General features: G+C 50.2%; 6 protein-coding genes across 6 annotated transcripts; 3 read left to right on the top strand and 3 right to left on the bottom strand.

Annotated features, from left to right (window-relative positions):
- Positions 1-6,754: 6,754 nt before the first annotated feature.
- Positions 6,755-9,587, bottom strand: BDW47DRAFT_113154 (ATP-dependent RNA helicase DBP10). The gene has a single exon (XM_024814335.1). The coding sequence runs from the start codon at positions 9,567-9,569 to the stop codon at positions 6,771-6,773; it is 2,799 nt and encodes a 932-aa protein (XP_024667908.1). The 5' UTR covers positions 9,570-9,587; the 3' UTR covers positions 6,755-6,770.
- Positions 9,588-9,780: 193 nt separating this feature from the next.
- BDW47DRAFT_113152 (putative replication factor-a protein) lies at positions 9,781-10,970 on the top strand. Its single transcript, XM_024814334.1, has 3 exons — positions 9,781-9,851; positions 9,926-10,032; positions 10,093-10,970. The coding sequence occupies exons 1-3, from the start codon at positions 9,848-9,850 to the stop codon at positions 10,843-10,845; spliced, it is 864 nt and encodes a 287-aa protein (XP_024667907.1). The 5' UTR covers positions 9,781-9,847; the 3' UTR covers positions 10,846-10,970.
- A 248-nt stretch (positions 10,971-11,218) lies between these two features.
- BDW47DRAFT_85652 (MATE family efflux transporter) lies at positions 11,219-13,415 on the bottom strand. The gene is made up of 3 exons (XM_024820056.1): positions 12,525-13,415; positions 12,105-12,463; positions 11,219-12,046 (listed from the first exon to the last, which is right to left on the bottom strand). The coding sequence occupies exons 1-3, from the start codon at positions 13,237-13,239 to the stop codon at positions 11,240-11,242; spliced, it is 1,881 nt and encodes a 626-aa protein (XP_024667906.1). The 5' UTR covers positions 13,240-13,415; the 3' UTR covers positions 11,219-11,239.
- A 702-nt stretch (positions 13,416-14,117) lies between these two features.
- On the top strand, positions 14,118-15,065 carry BDW47DRAFT_85646 (DUF202 domain-containing protein). Its single transcript, XM_024820055.1, has 2 exons — positions 14,118-14,414; positions 14,518-15,065. The coding sequence occupies exons 1-2, from the start codon at positions 14,317-14,319 to the stop codon at positions 14,951-14,953; spliced, it is 534 nt and encodes a 177-aa protein (XP_024667905.1). The 5' UTR covers positions 14,118-14,316; the 3' UTR covers positions 14,954-15,065.
- Positions 15,066-15,114: 49 nt separating this feature from the next.
- On the bottom strand, positions 15,115-16,387 carry idi1 (isopentenyl-diphosphate delta-isomerase IDI1). The gene is made up of 3 exons (XM_024814333.1): positions 16,000-16,387; positions 15,541-15,879; positions 15,115-15,476 (listed from the first exon to the last, which is right to left on the bottom strand). The coding sequence occupies exons 1-3, from the start codon at positions 16,244-16,246 to the stop codon at positions 15,241-15,243; spliced, it is 822 nt and encodes a 273-aa protein (XP_024667904.1). The 5' UTR covers positions 16,247-16,387; the 3' UTR covers positions 15,115-15,240.
- Positions 16,388-17,307: 920 nt separating this feature from the next.
- BDW47DRAFT_134700 (serine/threonine protein kinase) lies at positions 17,308-18,295 on the top strand (the record flags this gene model as incomplete). Its single annotated transcript, XM_024818146.1, has 2 exons — positions 17,308-18,138; positions 18,251-18,295. The coding sequence occupies exons 1-2, from the start codon at positions 17,380-17,382 to the stop codon at positions 18,293-18,295; spliced, it is 804 nt and encodes a 267-aa protein (XP_024667903.1). The 5' UTR covers positions 17,308-17,379.
- Between the last annotated feature and the right edge of the window lie 2,253 nt (positions 18,296-20,548).

The raw sequence follows: 20,548 nt of genomic DNA, 5'->3' as shown, positions 1-20,548 counted from the left end.
AAGAAGTGTAATAATAATAATAATAATAATAATGAGAAGCAAGGTGAGGATCGACGCGACCGCAGCATCCATTGGCAATAGTGCTGTTGACAGGGATGGGGCGGCGACCTTTTCATAGGGTGGAGCCATCAGTTTGACATGCACTACCGCATGAGGAGATCCTTTTTTAGGGGTCTTGCTTGGGGTCTTGAACTCTTGGGTTGACCTGGATGGACCGTTCAACTAGTTTATAGTCTTGTCGTGTGTATTCTAAGTCAAGGGTTCATAGATTGACGTGAAATGTCTCTTGACGAGGGAATTGAATCATTGACGGGATTTATCCTATTCAATATCATCTATTATCTAGTTTTTCTCCTGTCTACTGTATTACTGTACGATAACGATATATTGTAGATTGTATTGTGGTATCAACCTGTCACAACGCACGGCCGGAAAAGCCCGGGGAATTGGCTGATGTGATCGGACATAATGATCTTCTTCTCCCTACTTTCTCCTGGCCATGTTTTTTACTATCAATGCTTTCGGGGATCTGGATTTAACGTGGACGCCGTCGTTCTGGACTAGTCGCGACTCCCGGATCATGTCCACATTTTTCTTTCTTTTTCTTTTCTTTTTTTTTTTCCCGGATTAGTCTAAATTAGGGCTAGCCACTAAGACTACCCCTCGGACTAGTATCATGTAGGGACTCCAGCACCCTTTCTAGTTTCTTGACAGGCTAGTACTTAAGTATGATAGTCGTCGACAATGCTGAAACAGACTGGTAGGAGCACCCAGATAGGAGTCCAAGCAATTGGTGAATGAATTCTCCGTCGTAGCCTTGGCCCACTCGGAGTCGTATAATGTACGAACACCTGAAGGTGGCCGGGATTGATCTCCTATTTTCCATGTTTTCCCCCTGCCTTGTTTATTTGTTTATTGTCTATTTTATTCTCGTAATAAAAATCTATATCGGTGCTGTGCTATTCATTTATTTCAGAATACTATCGAATATGACATCCCTTCTTATTTTCCTGAGGGAGGAAAAAAGGGGTATGCACATGCAGTCAGGCAGCTTTGGCGTCTCGTTAGCCTGAGATCTATTGATTTCGACCGTTAATGATCGTCATACTCATCTAGCCTGTACCTTTACCTAGCACCAAAGCACCTACTACAGAGGAGGTCACCTCACTGGTCATGCCAGCACTCCACCCCCCTCATGATCTGGACATCCTACAGAATCCCACAGATGGATATGCACCCGAATAGCTGGGGGTTGGACTGGTGCTGGGAGAAACCTTTCTTCTTCATTTAGTCTACTGGATCTGGTTTATTTCATCTATCTTTCAATTATTCACCGATGTGGCTGCAGCTGCAATCAATCAATCAATCAATCAATCATCCACCATGGATCTGTCTGGTGGATACTCCTACCACCTTGAAACTAATAACTTCTTTGTGACTACTTTAAACCAGGAAATTAGAGCAAGTGGTCACCTGAGTTGTGGATAGACAGTTAGGAGCATTTCTTACATCATGAGCACCCTATTAGGTAGACTAGGTAGGTATCAATTACACTACGGAGTACGGAGTAGAGTTCCCAGTCCTAGTCTCTTGATAAGGGATCGCCCAGCACAGGGCATGTCATGAAGATCCCTCTGATCAAACTCGAGATAATTGCTTGGCTGACAACGGTTCATTCATTCCCATTGTTTATTTATTACTTCTCTTATGATTATTTACTGGGCTATCATGATTATTCATTTATTTTGATCATTAATCATTTTACAAATTATTCTAGTAATAATTAACATCTTCCAGATGATTGTCTGGTAAGTGTGGTAACTACCTGATTGAATGATCATCGCATGATCCCCCTGCCACGCTGTTTTAGTCTACGCTGATTTAGTCCTTGGTCTGTTCGAGTGGTCTGCATGCATGTATGATGGTCAGTCCACTCCTCCCATGGGACTCGACCCTTGGCGGTGCCACTTCGGGGATTTTTGACTCTAGTCTTAGGGGCCGGATTTGACGGCTGTCTTGCCGGGGGGTGGTTAGTTCTTACTTTGCCAAGGGGAGTGCTAAGTGGATGGTGGCATTTAGGTTGAGAATCACAATCACAATTATTATAATTATTTTCACCATAGACTCAGTTGTTTAAGACACTTGGAAAATGAGGGAAGACCCCGAAGGAAGCCGATTCTGTGGAACCTTGAGCCGGCGCAGCACGCGGGGAGTTGACGGCAAGGGGGGGATCATGATTATGATCATGACCACAAAGGATCAAATCAAATCTACAGAGTCTAATTAGGAGATTCCCCTCCTGGTAAGCGTTCATGCAGGACGGAGGCGGGAAGGTGTGAAGGTTAGTTTCCCCATGGCCAGCACGATCTACCGGTTAGTTGGGTTGGTCGCGCTCAATAGTTCGAACCACCGGTTTAGCCCTAACTTTGTTGGGAATACGCTGTATCAGAGGTTGGTTTTAGACAATGACGGAATGAAAAAGGATAAGATAAATGATCATTAAGGATTAAATAATGGGCATGCTGAAAATAATTGAAAGGGAAAAAAACAATGTACTGCAGATTGATACCTCACGTCCCCAAGATCGATTCGATGACCTCCACCCCCTGCAAGGCCATATGGTGGAATGGTCGTGTCACCCAGTTCGACGGGTTTTCTCTCGAATAACACCTTCACTTAATCCTATCATGAGCTGGAAATCCATTTCAGCTCCTGTATCGGGGTGATCTATCGACATTGGACATGAACATCGGACATCATACCTCTATCAAGATCCCAATCCACCCATCGTACATACCACATACTGTACATCGGTCTACCACGTTATATACCCTCCCCTAATTGATCTTACTGATCTACATCGTTGTCACACGGCCGGGACAATCCTCCTAAAGAACGACTAGTTCTTAGTGACATTACTAGGGGGTAAGTAGGAGCCAGTCTTGTATCCGACCTTCCCGTAATAGGATATCTAAGCTATCCAAGAACGGAGTCAACCATGCAGTCCGTGGCCTTTTGGCAGTCATTCGATGGGGCTTCCCCCCCCAAAATCTACTGAATCCTTTGTACAGGATTGAAAATCCACGGATGATCGCCATCCCCCTCCTTTCCCCTCTTCCTCCTCAACCACTCTTGAACCCCGTCTCATCCCATCCCAATTGGGGAACACGCAGCCCTGACCCAGGTAAGGATCGGCGTCGGTATTTGTCACTCTTTTCCCCCAAACAATTCAACCCAATTGAACTATTTTATTCTCTGTTTTATTTTCCCTTACTTTATCTTATATATATATAAATTTTTAATTTCTCTTTTCAAAATACCTTGTCAATACAGATCCACCTGACACGCCTCACCCCAGCCCCCGGAACAAAAACGCGGGAGGAATCCAAGGGTTGGAAAATCGCCGTGCCTGGCCTGGCCATGGCTTTTTTCAGTTTAGGGAGACAGAGGGGGGCGGTCCCATCGCTGTAATACGTCCGTTGATTTTCGCGGCTTTATCTGCCTTTTTTCGCCCCAGGCAGATAGTAGCGAATGGTAAGGTAGAAAGGGCGTGGAGGCTACACGGGGATAGATAATCCTCCGGACGGGAAAGGGGATGATTCTTGCATTGTTTCCGTTGGAAGAATATCCGTTGTTTGTGCTCGCGGGTGAAAAGCTGTTGCTATTGCTTTGCCATACATGTGGCTGTCGGGTATATCCTCTTTCTTTCCTTTCACGGGACAATGTTGTACTTCTTTCTTGCCTTTCGCCTTTGTGTCTTTCCCTGCGGAGTCTGGTCTGTTGAATTTTCCGGTACCACCACCCCATTAGGTAGATAGACAGGTAGAAGAGAGTATCACTTATCGAAGTGTCAATGCGTTCCAGCAAAGCTAATAGTTCTCGTGCATCATTCAGTCACTCACGGAGCCTCGCACTCTCCGGTCAGGCTGCCTGGGATTCCCTAATGAAGAGAAATAGTACATCAGTTTCTGGCCTAGCTTGTCCTGATGGTGTGCTCCCCATTGCAGCTGAGCCACAATCCATCCAAACAGATAAGTAGGCACACATATTCCGTACATGCAACACAGAAATGGCAACGCAATCCGCAGACCGATACCAGGAAAATCACCAGTCAAAGCGGGCGATATTGCGCCCAACGGCGATGCGATCTCGCATGACCACCGGGGATTTCAACAATTGTGAGCCAATCCAGGCTTCTTTCCGTGTTCCTCCACTTGCCGTGCAATGCGCGCCGTGGCTTTGACTTTGGAGCTGGTTTCTTTGTAGTCTTTGTTGTCTCCTGTGGCTGTGGCTGGGCCTCGCTTCGTATGCGCCGTCGTCGCGTCCTTGCCAGGTGGAATGCACGTATACCCGGAGTGAAAGTACTGTGGCTGAAGTCGATGTCGGCTCAAGTAAGGGATGGTATACTCTGTCTGCCAGCTGAGCAGCTCGCCAGCGCATTTCTGTGATCTGCTAGACTGGAAGGTACCATTCTCTCTTCCTCTCTTGTGTCTTTGCCTGCGTTCACACTGTGGAGACCACACCGGTACACCAGAAAATCACCATCCACCAAGTCACGCAGATTGCGCCACACTCCTCGTGACTCTCCCTGCATCAGCAGCTCCCACCTGCAGTCAATAAATATCCAGTTGCTCCGTAGTAGGAAATCCATGCCAAGTACCCAAACTGCGATTCTTCGATAGTGGATGTCCAGATCGGCAGAACATGCTGGCTATAGCGCCGTGAATTATTAACAACTAGCATCATTTATTGCCAGATTGGCCAGCAGGGAAAAAAATAACCAAGCAGGGATTTACCCTGTCTGTCGAGGAATAGGCCCGGACTAGTGACCGCGGCGGTCGGTCCTCGGAAACCTCTCCTCGGTGCTCCACATGGCTGGATCCCGAGTACCAGAGAGATGGGTCAGACCGTGTCCGTCAGTCGGTGGGAGGAATTATTCGACAGATGGGTCTATGTGTGTGTGTATGTGTACGTGACCGGTCACGGGGATAGTGACAGATGGGGAGAAGGCGAGTTTTCCGAATTGGGAGATCATCTCGGACAAAATGTCGGTGAGATGGATTGTTCTATTCTTGTTTGAGTCTATCTTTGCTGTGATCACTTCTATCTGTTATACACAGTAGGTTGAGTGCTATTTATGGCCCATTTCTCGCGAATAGATATCTATACCAGGCAGAAAATCGGACAGGACGATGAATCCCCTTCGAGACTATTCCATGATCTCACTTTCTCACTATTCATTCATGTTTCTATGAAATTTCCATTATTCATTATCACCTGCATCGTCCATTGCCTATCTCATCCATACCCTGGAGAATTCCCTCCCAAAGTGGACCCATCTGACTTCTCTCTCGACACTGCCCCTCGAACCAGTCAATAAGTACGGAGTCCCAGTAGTAGCAATATTAGACCAACCCTACCAACCAATTCCTCGTATAGCAAGCAATCCAGTGGTTCCGATGACTATTCCATACTATCAACAAGCTTGAGTCTTTTGACTGAGTGGATGATTGGATTGGGCTAATTCGAATCCACCCTGTCTGCCTGCCTGTGCATGCATTGCATGACGCCAACAAGGCAAACATTTTCCCTGCTCTGCTCTTTTTCCTTCTTCCTCCTTTTGTCCTGTTGAATGGATTGATTGGGTCTGAAGATGAAAGAAAAAGAAAAAGAAAAAGAAAAAGGAAGAGGGTTCATGCAACTCAATCCTGTTGGGTGATTTCGCCATGCCTTGGTTGTCTGTGGTTTGCTTTTGCTCTGGTATGAAATGGGGAGATGAGACTAGATATTTATGATTTTTACCTGGGTACGAGTTATATACTTGAGATCGTATTCTCTATCATTATTAAAGTCTATTCGCAGGGAGGGAAAAAAAGGAATAAAAATTCTGGTGTGGTCATTGCAAGGCTCTGGTCCCAAGTCCATCATAGCAAAACCATGTAATAGAACGCCGCAGACGCAGCTGACGTATGTAGATAGACTTCTATCAAATCTCAACAACAAACTCCCTCCCTCCAGCCGGAAGGTAAATAAATATATACTTACTCGAATAGGATGTCGGTCAAACCCGAAGAAACCAACACACCTGGACAAGACATAGAAAATGCACCGATATATGGAGTATGTCCATCTCGCATCGGACTACTCTCGGTTAGTAGTGTTTATGCACTTGCATTTACTATTCTGCGCGTAGGTCGTTGAGGATTTACCCTAATGTATGCATATGTATGTGCATGCACTATACTTGAAAACTTACACATACCGATAAGATGCGCTTGGTACTATACGCTGCGATCCTATCCATAACTGACCAGACTAACCTAGTCAAGAAAGATAATATATTATAATATAATTTTCGTTGCATAATCATGATCGTAGAGAAATAAAGAAGAAATAAAAAGGAAATAAGAACCAAACATCCTCTGTGGCTGTGGTTGATGTGATGGGGATGTGACATGTCTTTTATTGACTCCGATGGACCTGCTCGCGGCCAATTAGGGACACTCTGATGACGGGGAGAATCTTGGGTGTTGGGCTGAGTTGCGCGGCTTTTATTTCATCTACTTTGTTTACTTTGCGCTTCTTTTCTGGTGTTGTCTTGTGACTGGCCCTCAAGCGGCTGAGTGGTGGTTTGGAGGGAGTTTTGATGGTCTGTATAGACTATGTTATGTATGGATGTGGTTGATAGTTGATAGTATTAGATGAGACTTTGGAGAAGCATTACTGTACAAAGTCAAGGTATCATTAATATCCACAACTGTTTGCTTCAATCACCTCTTTCTCGAGGGCCGGGCATTTTTATCCCTCCGCTGCTGCTGCATCTTCCGCGCTAATCGAATATCATCGGTCCCCTTCAGTTCGCTCTTCCCACCCGCAGCCGCACCGCCAGCCTTGCCCAGCTGTCGCTCCTTGGCCGCCTCGCCCCTCTTCTTCATCTTGTGGAAGTCCTCGCGCAGCGGATCCGCCTTCTTGGGCGCCTGATCCTTCTGGTGCCGGAACCGCCGTCCGCCCATCGAGTTGTTGTTGAAGTTCGCCGCAAGCCCCGGCGCCTCCGCCTCACCGACGCGAGGCAGACGGCCGATGCGCTTCCCGTGCCTCCACCGGTCAAACCGCCCGCTGCGGAAACTGGCCGCGATCTTCACGCCGCTCTCGCCGCGCACCAGTCGTGCGCCCTTGGATCCGTCCTCGTCGTTCTCCCGCGACACGTACTTCTTGTGTCGCTTGTCCCAGCGCTTCATCGTGCGCGGCTCGGCGAATCCGCGCCCGCCTTCGTCGCCCTGCAGATCCATCGTCGCGCCGCGCGACGCCTGTGTGAAGTTAACGTTCGCGCCCGAGTGTACACCGTAGCCCTTGTCCTCCGCCAGGTCGTTGTTGCTGGGCTTGTACGACATGAAATACTCCGGGTTCTGGAAGGCAGCCGCCGAGTCTTGCTTGGATTTCTTGTTCTGGTTGTAGGACCCGAACGTGACCTCCAGGTCGGTCTCCGAGGCAAGCGACATGTCGTCGGCTGCATCGCCGGCCGCGTCGTCGTCATCCTTTTCGTCCGAGAGCTCGCCGGCCGCGTCATCTTTGCCGGTGCCCGTACCCACGTGGCTGCCGTCCTCGAGGAACTCCGAGGGCTTGTTGTTCTTCGCCTGGGCTTTTTGCTTCTTCGCGTCGAGCGTGTTGCGCACACGCTTGATCGTATCGGTGGCCTCGTCGCTGGCATTCTTGCCGCTGCGTCGGTTGTTCACCTCGAAGACTGTCTCCTGCGGCCGGAAGCCGCCGATCACGGCGAGCATCTTCTCCCGCTCTACCTCCATGTGGCTCGACTCGTCGTTGAAGAGGGGATGCACGCTCGTAAAGTCGTCCGAGGACACGATCTGCTTGGCGCGCTTCGCACTTTCCAGCGAGGCCGCGTTGCGCGTGCGCATGTACAGCTTCTCACCTTTTGTGGCGACCGTGCGCTGTAGCGCAATGTCGCCGTCTTCGTCTAGAACCTTGGTCACCCACTCGCAGTTCTGAGCCAGCGAGTCTCTTGGCATGCCGCCAACGACGACGTCTTCGGCAAAGTTGACGTTGTTGCCGTGCTCGCGGCCGAGGACCAGCCTGCGTCCGAGGAACAGCTGTAGATCTAGGAGATACGGTGCGTCGGCGTCCCGGATCAGACTGTAACTCCAGCCCTTCTGGCCCGCTCGCGCCGTTCGACCGACACGATGGATGAAAATTTTGGGCTGCGACGGGAAATCGTAGTTGATGACGTTGGCGAGAATGGGAATATCGATACCGCGGGCTGCGACGTCCGTGACCACCAAGATATTCGAGATGCCCATTCGGAAATTCTGGACTTGGAACTTGCGCGCCGTCTGATCCAGAGAGCCGTAGGCGTAGGATGTTGCGAACCCGGCTTCGCAGAGTAGGGCGTACAGATAGTCGACATGATGTTTCGTAGCGCAGAAAACGATCGTCGAGAATTTGGTCGGCGACTCCTTCGTATTCACGGACTTGTCCATCTCATTCCTCTTGCGCTTTTTGAAGTTCCTGGGCTCGTTGTACATCTCCTTCTTCCTCTCCGCGGCCTCGGTGGGGCCCGTGGGCATTTTGATCACTTCGTGGAGAATATACAGAAGCGCTCCTTCTTTGTCGGCCGATTTGACGGCGAAGAAGGCGTTCTCGAGGTCGGGCGAGATCTTGCTCTCGGTGTCCAGTCGAATGAGTGTCGGATCTTGTAAACCAGCGCGGGCGAATTCGACGAGCGATTTCGGCAGCGTAGCGGAGAACAGCAGAGTCTGTCGATGGGACGGAAGGCCGTGCAAAATCTCCGTCAGCTGCTCGGCGAAACCCATTTCGAAAAGTCGATCAGCCTCGTCGAACACGACATAGCGAATGCTGGACAAATCCAGACCCATCTCCACCTTCAAGTGCAGGAATCGACCGGGCGTAGCGATGACAATGTCCGGGTTGCTGGCCATCATGCCGAACTGTTCCTCGAGACTGTCACCACCAACCAGGAGAACGGACTTCAAGTCCGTGCCTTTACCCAACTCCTTGACGACTTTGAGCGTCTGTAGCGCTAGTTCTCGCGATGGCGACATGATCAGACCGCGCGCACCGACAGTGCTGCTGTGGCTCCTCAGCTTCTGGATCATGGGGATCACAAAGGCAGCCGTCTTTCCGGATCCCGTCCGCGCCATGCCAACCACATCCTGGTCATCCATAATCACGGGGATCGTCTTGCGCTGAATGGGCGTCGGGACCGAGAATCCTTTCCGGGTGATCGCTTTGAGGAGGTGCGCGTTCAAGCCCATCGCCTGGAATCCACCACCCTTCTTGACCGTTCTTCCCTTGAGATTGGCTCCCTTTCGGTTTGCCGACGCCTGCTTCTCAGCAATAAAAGCTTCATCATCGTCGGGGTCCGCTATGTCGTTTGCAGCGCTGAGGAAATCCAGCGTCTGCGACGGAAGAGGAGCTCTCGCTACCTTCCTGGGTGCCTTGACACCGCTGTCGGAATCACTGTCATGCTGGAAAAGCGCGCCGGTAATATCGAATTCATTCTCCGACGCTGTCGGAGAAGCAGCGCGACGAGGCATAATGACGGTCTGGTTGCGTTGACCGTCTGATGTTGTCTGTTCAGCGGAGACTACTTATCATTATCGATATTTTTTTCTTGTCGGCAGAGAAAAATTCCCGGGCGGTGAGGGATCAAAGTTGCTCCGTCAGGCAGACAAACCAGGCAAACATCGACCCCCGCGACGCGTCTTTGCCTCAAACACGTCCCGAAGCGGTAAAATGACTGAGCTGATTGCTTCCACCTGGTAATCTTCAATCTCTTGAGCTCTACTTGATACTTAGCACCCTAGCAGTCAAAATGGGTAAGCTCATCCTCCCTGGATATCACACCCCGCATTGCACCGTTCATCCTACGGATTTGCTAATATCACCCCAGACGGTGGATATAACAGTGGCTATGGCGGTTCCTCGTTCGGAGGAGGAGGAGGAGGAGGCGGCGGTTTCATGCCAGGAGAGATGAGCGCCAGCCCAGCAGGAGGAAAGGTAAGCCATCACTCCCCAGCCCAACAAACCCCAGAATATCCAGGCTAACCATGACAACAGGGCGAAATGAACAACAACACCCTCCGCCCCGTCACAGTCAAGCAAATCCTCGACGCCTCGCAGCCCTTCCCCGAAGCATCCTTCCAAATCGACGGCGCCGACACCTCCAGCATCGTCTTCATCGGCCAAGTCCGCAACATCAGCTCGCAGACCACAAACGTAACGTACAAGATCGACGACGGCACAGGCGAGATCGAAGCAAAGCAGTGGGTCGACTCCGCTACCGCCGACACAATGGACACCGACGACGGAAAGGGCCCCGGCGTGCCGGGCAAGGACCAGATCGAGCTCAATGGCTATGCCAAGGTCTTTGGCAAGCTCAAGACGTTCGGTAACAAGCGCTTTGTGGGCGCGCACTGTGTGCGTCCTGTTAAGAATATCAACGAGCTGCACTGTCATTTGCTCGAGGCTACGGCCGTGCATCTGTTTTTCACCCGTGGCCCGCCGGGCGGTGCCGCCGGTGCTGCTGCCGGGGCTGGAGGGATTGCGGGCGCGGTCGGCGATGCGTCGATGGGCGGCGCGGATGATTACAGTGCGGATCGATCGCTTCCGGCTATGAGTCCTGTTGCGCGGAAGGTCTACTCGCTGCTGCGGACGGAGCCGCAGAGCAACGAGGGTTTACATTGTCAGTTGATTGCGTCCAAGCTGGGCCTTCCTCCGGCGGATGTGGCAAGGGCTGGCGAGGAGTTGCTTGGTACGGGTGTGATCTTCTCGACGGTTGATGAGCAGACGTGGGCTATTCTTCAATTGTAGGATATCGCTTTTTGTCGATGATTTTGTTTTCTTTTTAGTGGGAGAGAGAGAGTGTGTGTGTGTGCATCAGGGTGGGTGAAAAGGATATAGCTCGTTTTTATGCGCTTGTGATTAGAGCATATCCATATGATAATGATTATTACCAAATTTAGTATCTACATGCTCGTATGACTGATCCTCGGTTGAGTTTGATAAGCTGTATATGTGCGTGGTCTTAAAAAAAGACGGGATATCATTTCGACTTCTATGTAGAACTCTATCCAGCCACTGATTCAAAACAGACATGTAACATCGTGGTCACATTACAAAAGCACCGCTATATTGAAGAACATTTTCAAACTTTTAAGCTCTAGAAATCAACCCCACACCAGCGAGTAGGCGGGAGGATCCACCATTATGACATTGCATTCCGGTGAAGTGCGTCCTCGACCGACCGCTCCCAGTCTGTGCGCTGAAGGAACACGGCCTCGATAACAGACACGAGGAAGAGGGCAATCGCGACACCGGACCACAGACCGAACAGGTCCCATCCGAGCGCGAACGTAGTCCCGAAACTGATAGGCATCGCGATCACGTAGTAGCAGAACAGCTGGACGTACCCCCCTATCTCTTGGCGTCCGATGCCTCGCAGGATACCGTTGCAGTTCGTCGCGAGGGCATCGAAGAGCTGGAATGCTGCGCACAGTGGCAGGGTCTGAGCAACGAGGACGATGACTTCTTCCTCGGAGGTAAAGAGCCTTGGGATGTAGTTGCGGAGGCAGGAGAGGAGTAGCATATTCAGCAGGCCGACGATCACTGCGCCGCCCATGGTCACCTTGGCGGATGTTTTGGCGGCCCCGACGAGCGTCGCTCCGATTAGATTGGCGACGCGCGTGCTGCCGGAGATCGAAAGGGGGAATGGGATTTGAAAAGTGATGCTTGAAATCGTAGACAGGATCGACTGCGCAGCGAGATGAGTCGTGCCGAGGTAGGACGAGCCTAGAGTCAGGACTTCGAAAGCCAAGCATTCGGCCTCTACCATTACCAACCCAGGTAGCGCAAGCCGGATCATCGGGCCCCAGTTCCGCAGCGCCCTGGTCGTCACACCGTTCCAACACTCTGCCCCATCGATGAAGTACACATAGAGGAATAGAAGCATCGGCATGATGTTTTCGGTGATGGCAACCGCGATCGGAGCACCGACAAAACCCCAGCCAAATTGCTGCGAAAGAGACCTGGTCAGAAAATTATAGTAAAAAAAAAGCCGGAACACAACATACCCAAACAAACAACCAATTCATAAACGCATTGAGCGGCGCACAAATGAGAAGGACGTAGAGAGAGGCCGAAAAGAGGCCCTGCGCCTGGACGTAACGCTTCCCACTCTCGAAGCAAGCATATCCCGGCGCACCGAAGATGACGACTTTGAGGTACAGCCCCGCAAGAACGGCAACCTCTTTCTCCGGCACGATCATGAGAAGGACCCTGTCGGCGAAGTACCACAAGACGCCGATTGGGATGGTGATAACCCAGAGAAAATAAACCATTTTTTGCATTTGCAGGCCCACAAGCTTCCTTCGCCCAGACCCATACGCTTGTGCACACAGGGTGTCTAGACTGGTCGCCAAGCCTTGGTAGACTAACCGTGCATGTTAGTATCGCCGTGGGGTATTGATCTGGGCCACACTCTGTACACATACCTGCATAGCCGGTGATATTCGCAGTCATACTTGCCAGACTGACAGCCCCCAATTCCGCTTTCCCGAGATGACCCAGCGTGAAGATGCTAGCCACGGTCAAAGAATACTGCAGCAGAAACGTAAGGACCAGCGGCGCGGCATTTCTACCAATGACGAGCGCTTCGCGCTTCCACGTCGTCTGAATCAACCCGGCAATCACTGCCTCCTCCCACTTGCGATCGATCTCCTCCGGGTCTGCAACTTCATACTCCGACTGGCGTCTCCCACCTCCTAGCAAAGACGTAGTCTCCCCGGGAGCCTGCGCACCAGACGTCCTGCGCCGCCATTTATCCTGTTTCAAAACACGATTATCACTCAAGAGGTTTCTCTCATCCTCAATGGCTTGTTTACGCTCTCTTCGTGTCAATCGGTTTTCTAGATCCCGGTGGTGCGGGACAACGGTCGAATGCGAGACGGTCGTGAAGAAGCTCGGGCGTTGGTAGGAGCCAGCCAGAGAGTGTGGGTTCGTTCCCGGTTGACTGCCCATGGCACGAATGGTCGAGGTCTCGGACGCTTCGTCGTCGGAAGTAAGAAGGGAGCCTTCATCGTCTGCGTAGCTCTCTAGATCGCGAGCGATTGCAGCTTCCACGAGAGGCGAACTCGATATGCCGCGACCGTGTATGCCGTGCTCCCCGGTCGGGCTGAGCGCGCGGCGGCCGTTCCCATCGCGGACCATGACGAGATGCGGAAGTGGAGGGTGCGAGGTGCGGAGATCTAGTAAATTACACGGGGATAAGAAGCTTATGCGCTAAACCCTGCCCACATCCTCACTGAAAGGAACAACGAATGGGTCTCCAACACAGCCAGCTGAACACGAAGCGAAGAGTCTTCAGGCGGGACGTAAGGGAGCTGACGAGAAAGGGCGTGGCGGGAGGGAAGAGTCACAAGAAGCGGAAGTGGTAGCAAGAGTCAGTCAGCTCAGTCACTAGCAGAAGCTAAGTGAGGAGCTAACAGATGGTGTAATCGCATTACCGAAAAAACGGCGGAATTTGTGGCAAGAAAAATGGACTTTCAATCCAAAAGTTGTTATGGCTCTTTCCATGGTCGGATCCACCTCGTCTGCCACTCAGAACCAAGTGATCCGACAATACATTAGCTCTCGGGTATTAGTACCAATGCAGGCTCATGGAAGGGCGTATCGGCTGGTTTCCTGTCTTCCCTCTGGGATTCGAATCAGTCATACGAAACCCTTATCAATTGCTTTTTCCCTCGACGCTGCTCTCGGATCGCTCAGCCATAAGAAGCATCGACGGAACACCAGCGAGTCCACAGCCCCGCATCCTTGACCGACCCGCTTGAGCCAACCAGATTTGGCGCTTGGATGTCTTGGTTCTTGATGACCCATAAGGTGTGCTCCGGTAGTGGAGGTGCTGATCCTTAGAAGCGGCACAAACAAGTCGACGTTCAGAGTTAGTATAAAAGACCAATGGGAGAAAGACAAGATTGGGATTAATTCGTTAACCATGGCAATATGTCAGTCAACATGTCAATAGAGGCATGCGGGTCACATGTCTGCTCATTGCTGGCAGATGACATCATGCCCGATCAGGACTAGGCCGTCACGTGGAATGTCATCGGATCCCCGATCGAAAGACGAACATGAACAATGCTGGAACTGCTCACAACTGACAACTCTTCATGGTGGTCGCTGCGAGCGATATGCACACCTTCATGATATGCTGACCGTAGATGGGCATATCCATTGCTCCGATTACCCTCCAAGACAATCCACAGACCAGGTCGTGCCATCATCATGGAGCACGGTACAGCAGGGGGGGAGCCAACCCTCCCCCGACCCCCATATAACCCGATCATAAACATGGCCAATTCAAAGCCAGTCATAGTGGACGAGTGAGTCGTGCACCTACCAGCCAATCGAGCCCACACAACTGTATATCCCACGACACTCCACCTCTAACAGAAGGCTAATTCGAACCTCCCCGGACACTACCAGACACCTCCAACACAAACACCACATCTTCCTCTCCCGTCCCTACCTCGGCGCCCTCCTCGTCGAGAACTCCACCTCCGACGCACGCGACCACTGCGCCAACGAACGAACCTTTCTCTCCTGGCTCCGTCTCTCCATGTACCTCGGCGTCGTGTCCATAGCGATCATCATCTCCTTCCATTTCTACGGCGTTTCGACCAGTCTCGAGCGTCGCATGTCGCTGCCGCTAGGGATCATCTTCTGGGTCTTGAGTCTAGGGTGTCTGGTGAACGGATTCGTGAACTACGTTCGGACGGTCAGGAAATATAGCCATAAAGCGGCGCTCGTGCAGAGTGGGTGGGTCACGGAGGTTATATTCACCGTGGTCGGCGCGGTTATCCTAGGGAGCTGTATCTTGTTCCTGGCTACTGATGCTAAGAGCAGTACGAATACGGGTTAACCACATATGCGTATGGGCAGACTGTGAACTCTAGCTTTCTATTCCTGCCCTACTTTGCAGCATCCATGGGAATCCTACTCTACATTGAACGGACTGGTGACTGGCAGTGACAATGATTCGCTCGAGTTAAGCATATATTAATATTGGAAGCCTATCTGAAAGAAATTCAAGAAACATGGTATACTGGCCGGCTTGTGCATTGGTATCTCTAGTTGGGGTCAGGAATGCGCTATAGTGCCCCAATCTTGCATAATTATCTCCCCGATATCCGCATGGTGAGTCACGCTTTACATCCGACGGATCCCGGTCTCCCCCTTGTATTTGTCCAGAGAGGCGGTTCCCAGGTGGCTCCACCATTCGAACAGCATCGAATTGCAGATGAGCTTGAACCAGGGCGTGAACTTCAGGTCGGGCTTCTCGAACATCGCCTTCAGCTCGTCAGGCGAAACGTAGCAGGTGTCTCGGGCCTCGTTGGGGTTGACGTCGACGTCAACGTCGGCTTCGATGAACAGGATATAGTCGACTGCAGCGTGTAAGTCCTCGGTTCTATATTTGGGGCAGCGCCTCTTGGCAGAGAAGGGACCTACTCTCATGCTCGCCCCATTTCCCATCACTCGGCGCCTTGTAGTGGATGCGGGTGAAGAACTCGAATTTCTCGATCGGCACCTGCTCGGGCTTGATCCCCAGCTCCTGCTCCAGCTTGCGCTGCGCGGCCCGCTTCACGCCCAGCACGGCTGCATCCAGTTCGGAACCAGTCTCCCCGGGGATTCCCAACGGGTGGGAGCAGCAGGTATTCGTCCACATGTCGGGGAAGGTGATCTTCTCGGAGGCGCGCTGTTGGAGCAGCAGACGCTTGTTCTTGTCGAAAAGGAAGCACGAAAAGGCGCGGTGGAGGAGGCCCTTGTCGATGTTGGTCATCAGGTGGCCTATCAATAGTAACGAAGGCGGTTAGCAATCATGGTCAGTCGATTATTCGGATTTCCGAAAGGGGGAAATCTGGGCAGTATGTTATGCGCCGATAGCACATCAAAACAGGGGCCGTTTACATGTCTTCTTGCTGGCGCTTCCAATAGGCTTATCATCCTCATCCAGCACGATGCACACCTCCTCCATCAGACGGACCTGCTCCTCATCGTACCCCGCGAGGTCGGCGCTTTCCCGCTCAGCGGGGTTGCTGGCGTTCGCCGTGGGGAGAACCTCGCGCGCCAGGGAGGTGTCGACGTCGGGGAAGAGGGTCGCGACATTCTCCGCCGTGATCTGCGGAGGAGCCGTCTGGGTGGCGGTGGAACTCATCTTGTCTGTTGCGAGAAATCAAATCGTCCGAGGGGGATGTTGGCGGGGTTTAATCCGATCGCTGAAATGCCACAGATTTCCGAGTCCAAAGGGGGGGAGTGATTCGGAGGGCGGTGAGGGTGGGTGCCTGGAGGGTCAGGATCCAACTGCCTTTTCAGGTGAACCGCGGGGAATCTTCCCTCTTATTATGCTTATCACTCACTTTATCATGGCTGATTCTCTTCTCTGGTTCCCAACTGCTTACTCCCCTTGCAGCTGTGGAATATTGATCAGCTGGTTTGGCATACAGCACTTTTTTTTTGATTGCTTGTTATTCTGTTTCTCTATATCTTTTTTTCGTTTCTCTTTTTTTTCCCTTTTTAGTCTATTCATCCTCAGCTTCAAGGTATAGTTTGCATGTCTACCAATGATATGCACATGACTTAGGGCAACTCTCTCTGGCCAAACCCCGTCCAACTGACGTGGCTTTTCTATACGATTCCATATGGACCTTGCGTGGCTTGCAGGGCCTTACATCCTGCTATTACTACTATCAGCTTCTTGCTTCTTAATACACCTAGAGCTAACGTGAGATGAAGACCATGTGTTTGATCCCGCAGGGTCTGTAATATTTAGATATTATCTGAAGACACACTAAGCCCATAATCCTAATACTGACTGCACAACCCGCTCCCCTCGATACTCGGGGGAATCGGAATCTGAGGAGGTTGCACCAAATGTAGTCCGACAAGGATTCCCTTGAATGGTCACAGTGCACATGTAAGACTGACAGTTGTAACACGACTCCGACTCCCCTTGACTCCAGCCAAGCGGGGGATTGCCCAAACGACCGATTTACACTAATCCCACCTCCAAAGATGACAAAAAGAACAACGGCGAATCAACAGGATCACTGGTGGAATTTCCGGTTTTCCGTCGGCGATTAAGGTTAGGGTTAGATGGTGGACCTATCGACTGCTCCGGTAGATCCCTGCGTTCTGGGTAAATCACGTCGCAGTCACGTCTGTATTATGCTCTCCCACTCCGTATGTGTGGCAGGCACTTTTATTAAATCCAATAAGCAACACTCAAATAGGTCACTTCCTACCCCCAGACGGATCTATACCCCGAAGACCTCGCAGCGAACATAATCAATGACATCTGCATATCATGTTGATCCCATCGGGTGCTTTCCACAGGAGCAAATCTTTGGGATGGGAAGAATTGGCTTAGTCGTCCGGAAAGGAAACCTTGCCGTCAAACTACCCCTCAGGTGGAGTTCAAGCAGCGACGACGAAATGAAAGCGAATATCGAATGTCTTCAGCATGAGCAGCCCATCTATCAGCGCCTAGGACAGTGCGCTGGCGTGGTCCCCTGTCTAGGTTTCACCAAAACCTCTATCCAACTCCAGCTCATGGAAAATGGGGATCTGCGTTGTTATCTGGGCCAGAATAAAGCCTCCAAGTCTCTTCAGCTCCGGTGGTTCCGCACAATGGCTCGTGCTCTTGCTCGGATCCATGATCGCAGGATTCTTGTGGTGGATATTGCTAGTCGGAACTTCCTGCTTGACTCGGAATTATCAATTAGTTTCTGTGGTTATACCGAGTCGACCATATTGCCACTTAGCACTTGCATGCAGACGGTTGACGGGGGGTATTCGATACAGACCGACATCGAACAGCTAGGAGCAGTGATGTACGAGGTGATTGTCGGGGACAAGTGCAAATTTGATATTTGGGAATCCGCTCCGCCAGATGCTACCCGTGGTGTTTGGCCACCAAGGGAAGGCCTTCCCAGGACTAACGAGATTTGGCTTGGCTCGATCATTGAGAAGTGTTGGACTCAGGGTGCGTATCTCTCCGCCTACGACTTGTACAAGGAGCTAGATTTTGTCGAACTTGATGATGAGCCTGTCAGGCAATTCTGGGCACTTGATAAATTGCTATCAGAGTTACATGGGGTTATTTCGCCCCGGATGCATAGTCCCCCGAGTATTGCAATAGCACTGATGACAATCAGTACAGTCACCGCTTATGCTTGGAGTCGAAGATACAAATAATTTGTGTTAATAGAGCTAGCCCCAGCTGGTGATAGTAAATACATACCCAGGTGCCTTTGCTTAATTTATTCCTCTAGCAATGGCTAATATTGAGATCCATAACAAGCAATATTGTCAGCTGCGATTGTTGTTCTTTGTAGATAAGAAAGTCAAGATAATGCAATCTAGTACCTAGTATAGATAACTTAACAACTCAGATGGACAAGCCCACGTGTAATCACAGAGAAAGATGATCACTGTCTACATATCAACACCGGGGTCTGTCCTTTGATTATCATCTAGTATTGAGATAGTGAATATGAATAGTGAACATGTGAGCTAATTGGCAGAGTCTTCACGAGCGATCATGACACTCAACGCACAAGTTATACGGTGGAGAAGCGTAGACAATGTACTAATTTTTGGTACATAAGCTGCACGTAGCCCTAACGCGGTCACTTTCTCTTCTACATAGTACTTAGTAGTCTATGATACTGTAGAGAATAATCTGTGTCGCCTAGGTACCTTCTTCAGCTGACCATCCACCTTTCTAGAGCACTTACTTAGTACTGAGTAGATCCGATGCAATTAGGTATCATGGGGAAGCTCCCTCAGGACACAGCATCCAGTTATACATGCTGTATAAAACGGCAGTGCACCATAATAAAAGGGGAGCATCCCGCCTAGCAGATCATGCCGCTATGCTTCCAAGTAATGACGATCCCTTTGAGTCATGACCCTGACTAGTACTTAGCACTAGGTAATAGCTGCAATCTCCTCTCGAAGTCTAGGATTAATTGGTATGAAACGCACTGTAGATCCCAGATTTCAGATGTAGTCAATCTCCCCATACTTTTGAACATGGGATAATATAAAAAGACAATACTAAGTTACTATCAGGAACGTAGGACCTAACAATATATAGTAGTATCCGTCAAACCTAACCAATGAAAATGGAAGTATAGACTCGCTTAGACTAGGTAGAACCAGGGGAAAAATATATTCAGGGATATATTCAGAGCATTAATAGGGAGCAGTGGGTACCTCAATCAAACAATGAATTATCTCAATATTAAATAAAGAAACTAAGACAAAGACCTCCTGCCTAGCTAGTAGTTTACCCGGGTAGCTGAGTATTAACAAGGTACGAGCTGCAGCGTGGATCGACCTGTCCATGTTCTTTCCACATTTTAGCCCCGGAATTCCAAATTAAGGCTGTCCCACGGACAGTACCATTTATACTCCTATGATTTTGGCCCCAGACTCCAGCCCATATCATACACTAGTAACTAACGGCTCGTTCCATTTCTCCCCGAGGCGGGACCAACACTACTAACACTACTGGTCGACCCGTTAATAGAAAGCCGTTTTCCGAGTCAAGCACGGTCCATAAGGGGTAATAGCCATTCTATGGAAACCTACTGTAGTCTGAACGTTAGTGCTGTGGATCGCCGACAAGCTCCGGCGGGAGAGGAATTCCGCCACCATTACCACTACCTATTAACCTAGCATCTGAGCGTGGAGGCAGACTTCCTCTGGTCACTTTTTTTTTGGATTAACGGTTTTTGATGGTTTTTCTTTGGCATGGAATATGGAGCTTTTGTTCGGTTGAAATTGGGATTGGGATTGGGATTTGGATGGCGATCTTCATTATTCATGCTTTGTTTCTTTTTATTGTTCTTATCAATGGAGATTGAACCGAGAATACCGACCTCCTTGTGGTCAAATCCGGGTTCTATGATAGGTGGAGCTTAGCTATCCTTTCCAGTTCGATCTATTGTTTCCGCCAGGTCGAGAATAATCCCCTTTTATGCTGAAGATCTGACTAGTCCTAGGTAAGTAGTACTGCATGTTTTTGATTAGTAGGAAATCAAATCCCAACCATGAGCAGTCGAGTTGCTTGTTGCATGGTAGACTCAAGTTCAGCGTCGATTGAACAACTGTCGACGTCTTCAACAGACACAGAGGGCTCATGTTGGAAACATAAAGATAGTAAGATAAATTCAATAAGAGGAACAAAAGTGGATAAAATCTATGGTTGAACCAGACGACCAACTCTCAGTATAGTAGCTCGGCTCCAACTCCTCATGCTCGGCTCAGCATAGGCCCGCTATGCATGCATATCACCCGCAGTCTATAGCCCGGAATGCTATGCTATATCAAGTGATATTGCGACATATTCATATCGAGACAAAATGAATAAAAGAAGAGAAGAAGAAGACGAAAAGGAAGAGAGAGGAAAGAAAAGAGAAGGGGATGAAGAAAAAGAGCAAAAAAGCAAAAA

This window comes from Aspergillus candidus (assembly GCF_002847045.1).
Source record: "Aspergillus candidus strain CBS 102.13 unplaced genomic scaffold BDW47scaffold_75, whole genome shotgun sequence".
In the NCBI taxonomy this organism is placed as follows: Eukaryota; Fungi; Ascomycota; class Eurotiomycetes; order Eurotiales; family Aspergillaceae; genus Aspergillus; species Aspergillus candidus.
Note: the sequence above shows the minus strand (reverse complement) of the source record. Positions and strands in the feature narration are given on the sequence as shown.

What these genes read in the sequence shown, in the direction of transcription:
- BDW47DRAFT_113154 (XM_024814335.1), bottom strand. Translation starts at nt 9,569, where the DNA reads ATGCCTCGTCGCGCTGCTTCTCCGACAGCGTCGGAGAATGAATTCGAT.
- BDW47DRAFT_113152 (XM_024814334.1), top strand. An exon ending in CCAGCCCAGCAGGAGGAAAG is followed by an intron (nt 10,033 to 10,092) that starts GTAAGCCATCAC and finishes CCATGACAACAG; the next exon opens with GGCGAAATGAACAACAACAC.
- BDW47DRAFT_85652 (XM_024820056.1), bottom strand. Translation starts at nt 13,239, where the DNA reads ATGGTCCGCGATGGGAACGGCCGCCGCGCGCTCAGCCCGACCGGGGAG. An exon ending in GAATATCACCGGCTATGCAG is followed by an intron (nt 12,464 to 12,524) that starts GTATGTGTACAG and finishes ATGCACGGTTAG; the next exon opens with TCTACCAAGGCTTGGCGACC. An exon ending in TGAATTGGTTGTTTGTTTGG is followed by an intron (nt 12,047 to 12,104) that starts GTATGTTGTGTT and finishes TCTCTTTCGCAG; the next exon opens with CAATTTGGCTGGGGTTTTGT.
- BDW47DRAFT_85646 (XM_024820055.1), top strand. Translation starts at nt 14,317, where the DNA reads ATGGAGCACGGTACAGCAGGGGGGGAGCCAACCCTCCCCCGACCCCCA. An exon ending in AAGCCAGTCATAGTGGACGA is followed by an intron (nt 14,415 to 14,517) that starts GTGAGTCGTGCA and finishes GGACACTACCAG; the next exon opens with ACACCTCCAACACAAACACC.
- idi1 (XM_024814333.1), bottom strand. Translation starts at nt 16,246, where the DNA reads ATGAGTTCCACCGCCACCCAGACGGCTCCTCCGCAGATCACGGCGGAG. An exon ending in AAGCGCCAGCAAGAAGACAT is followed by an intron (nt 15,880 to 15,999) that starts GTAAACGGCCCC and finishes TACTATTGATAG; the next exon opens with GCCACCTGATGACCAACATC. An exon ending in GAAATGGGGCGAGCATGAGA is followed by an intron (nt 15,477 to 15,540) that starts GTAGGTCCCTTC and finishes TACACGCTGCAG; the next exon opens with TCGACTATATCCTGTTCATC.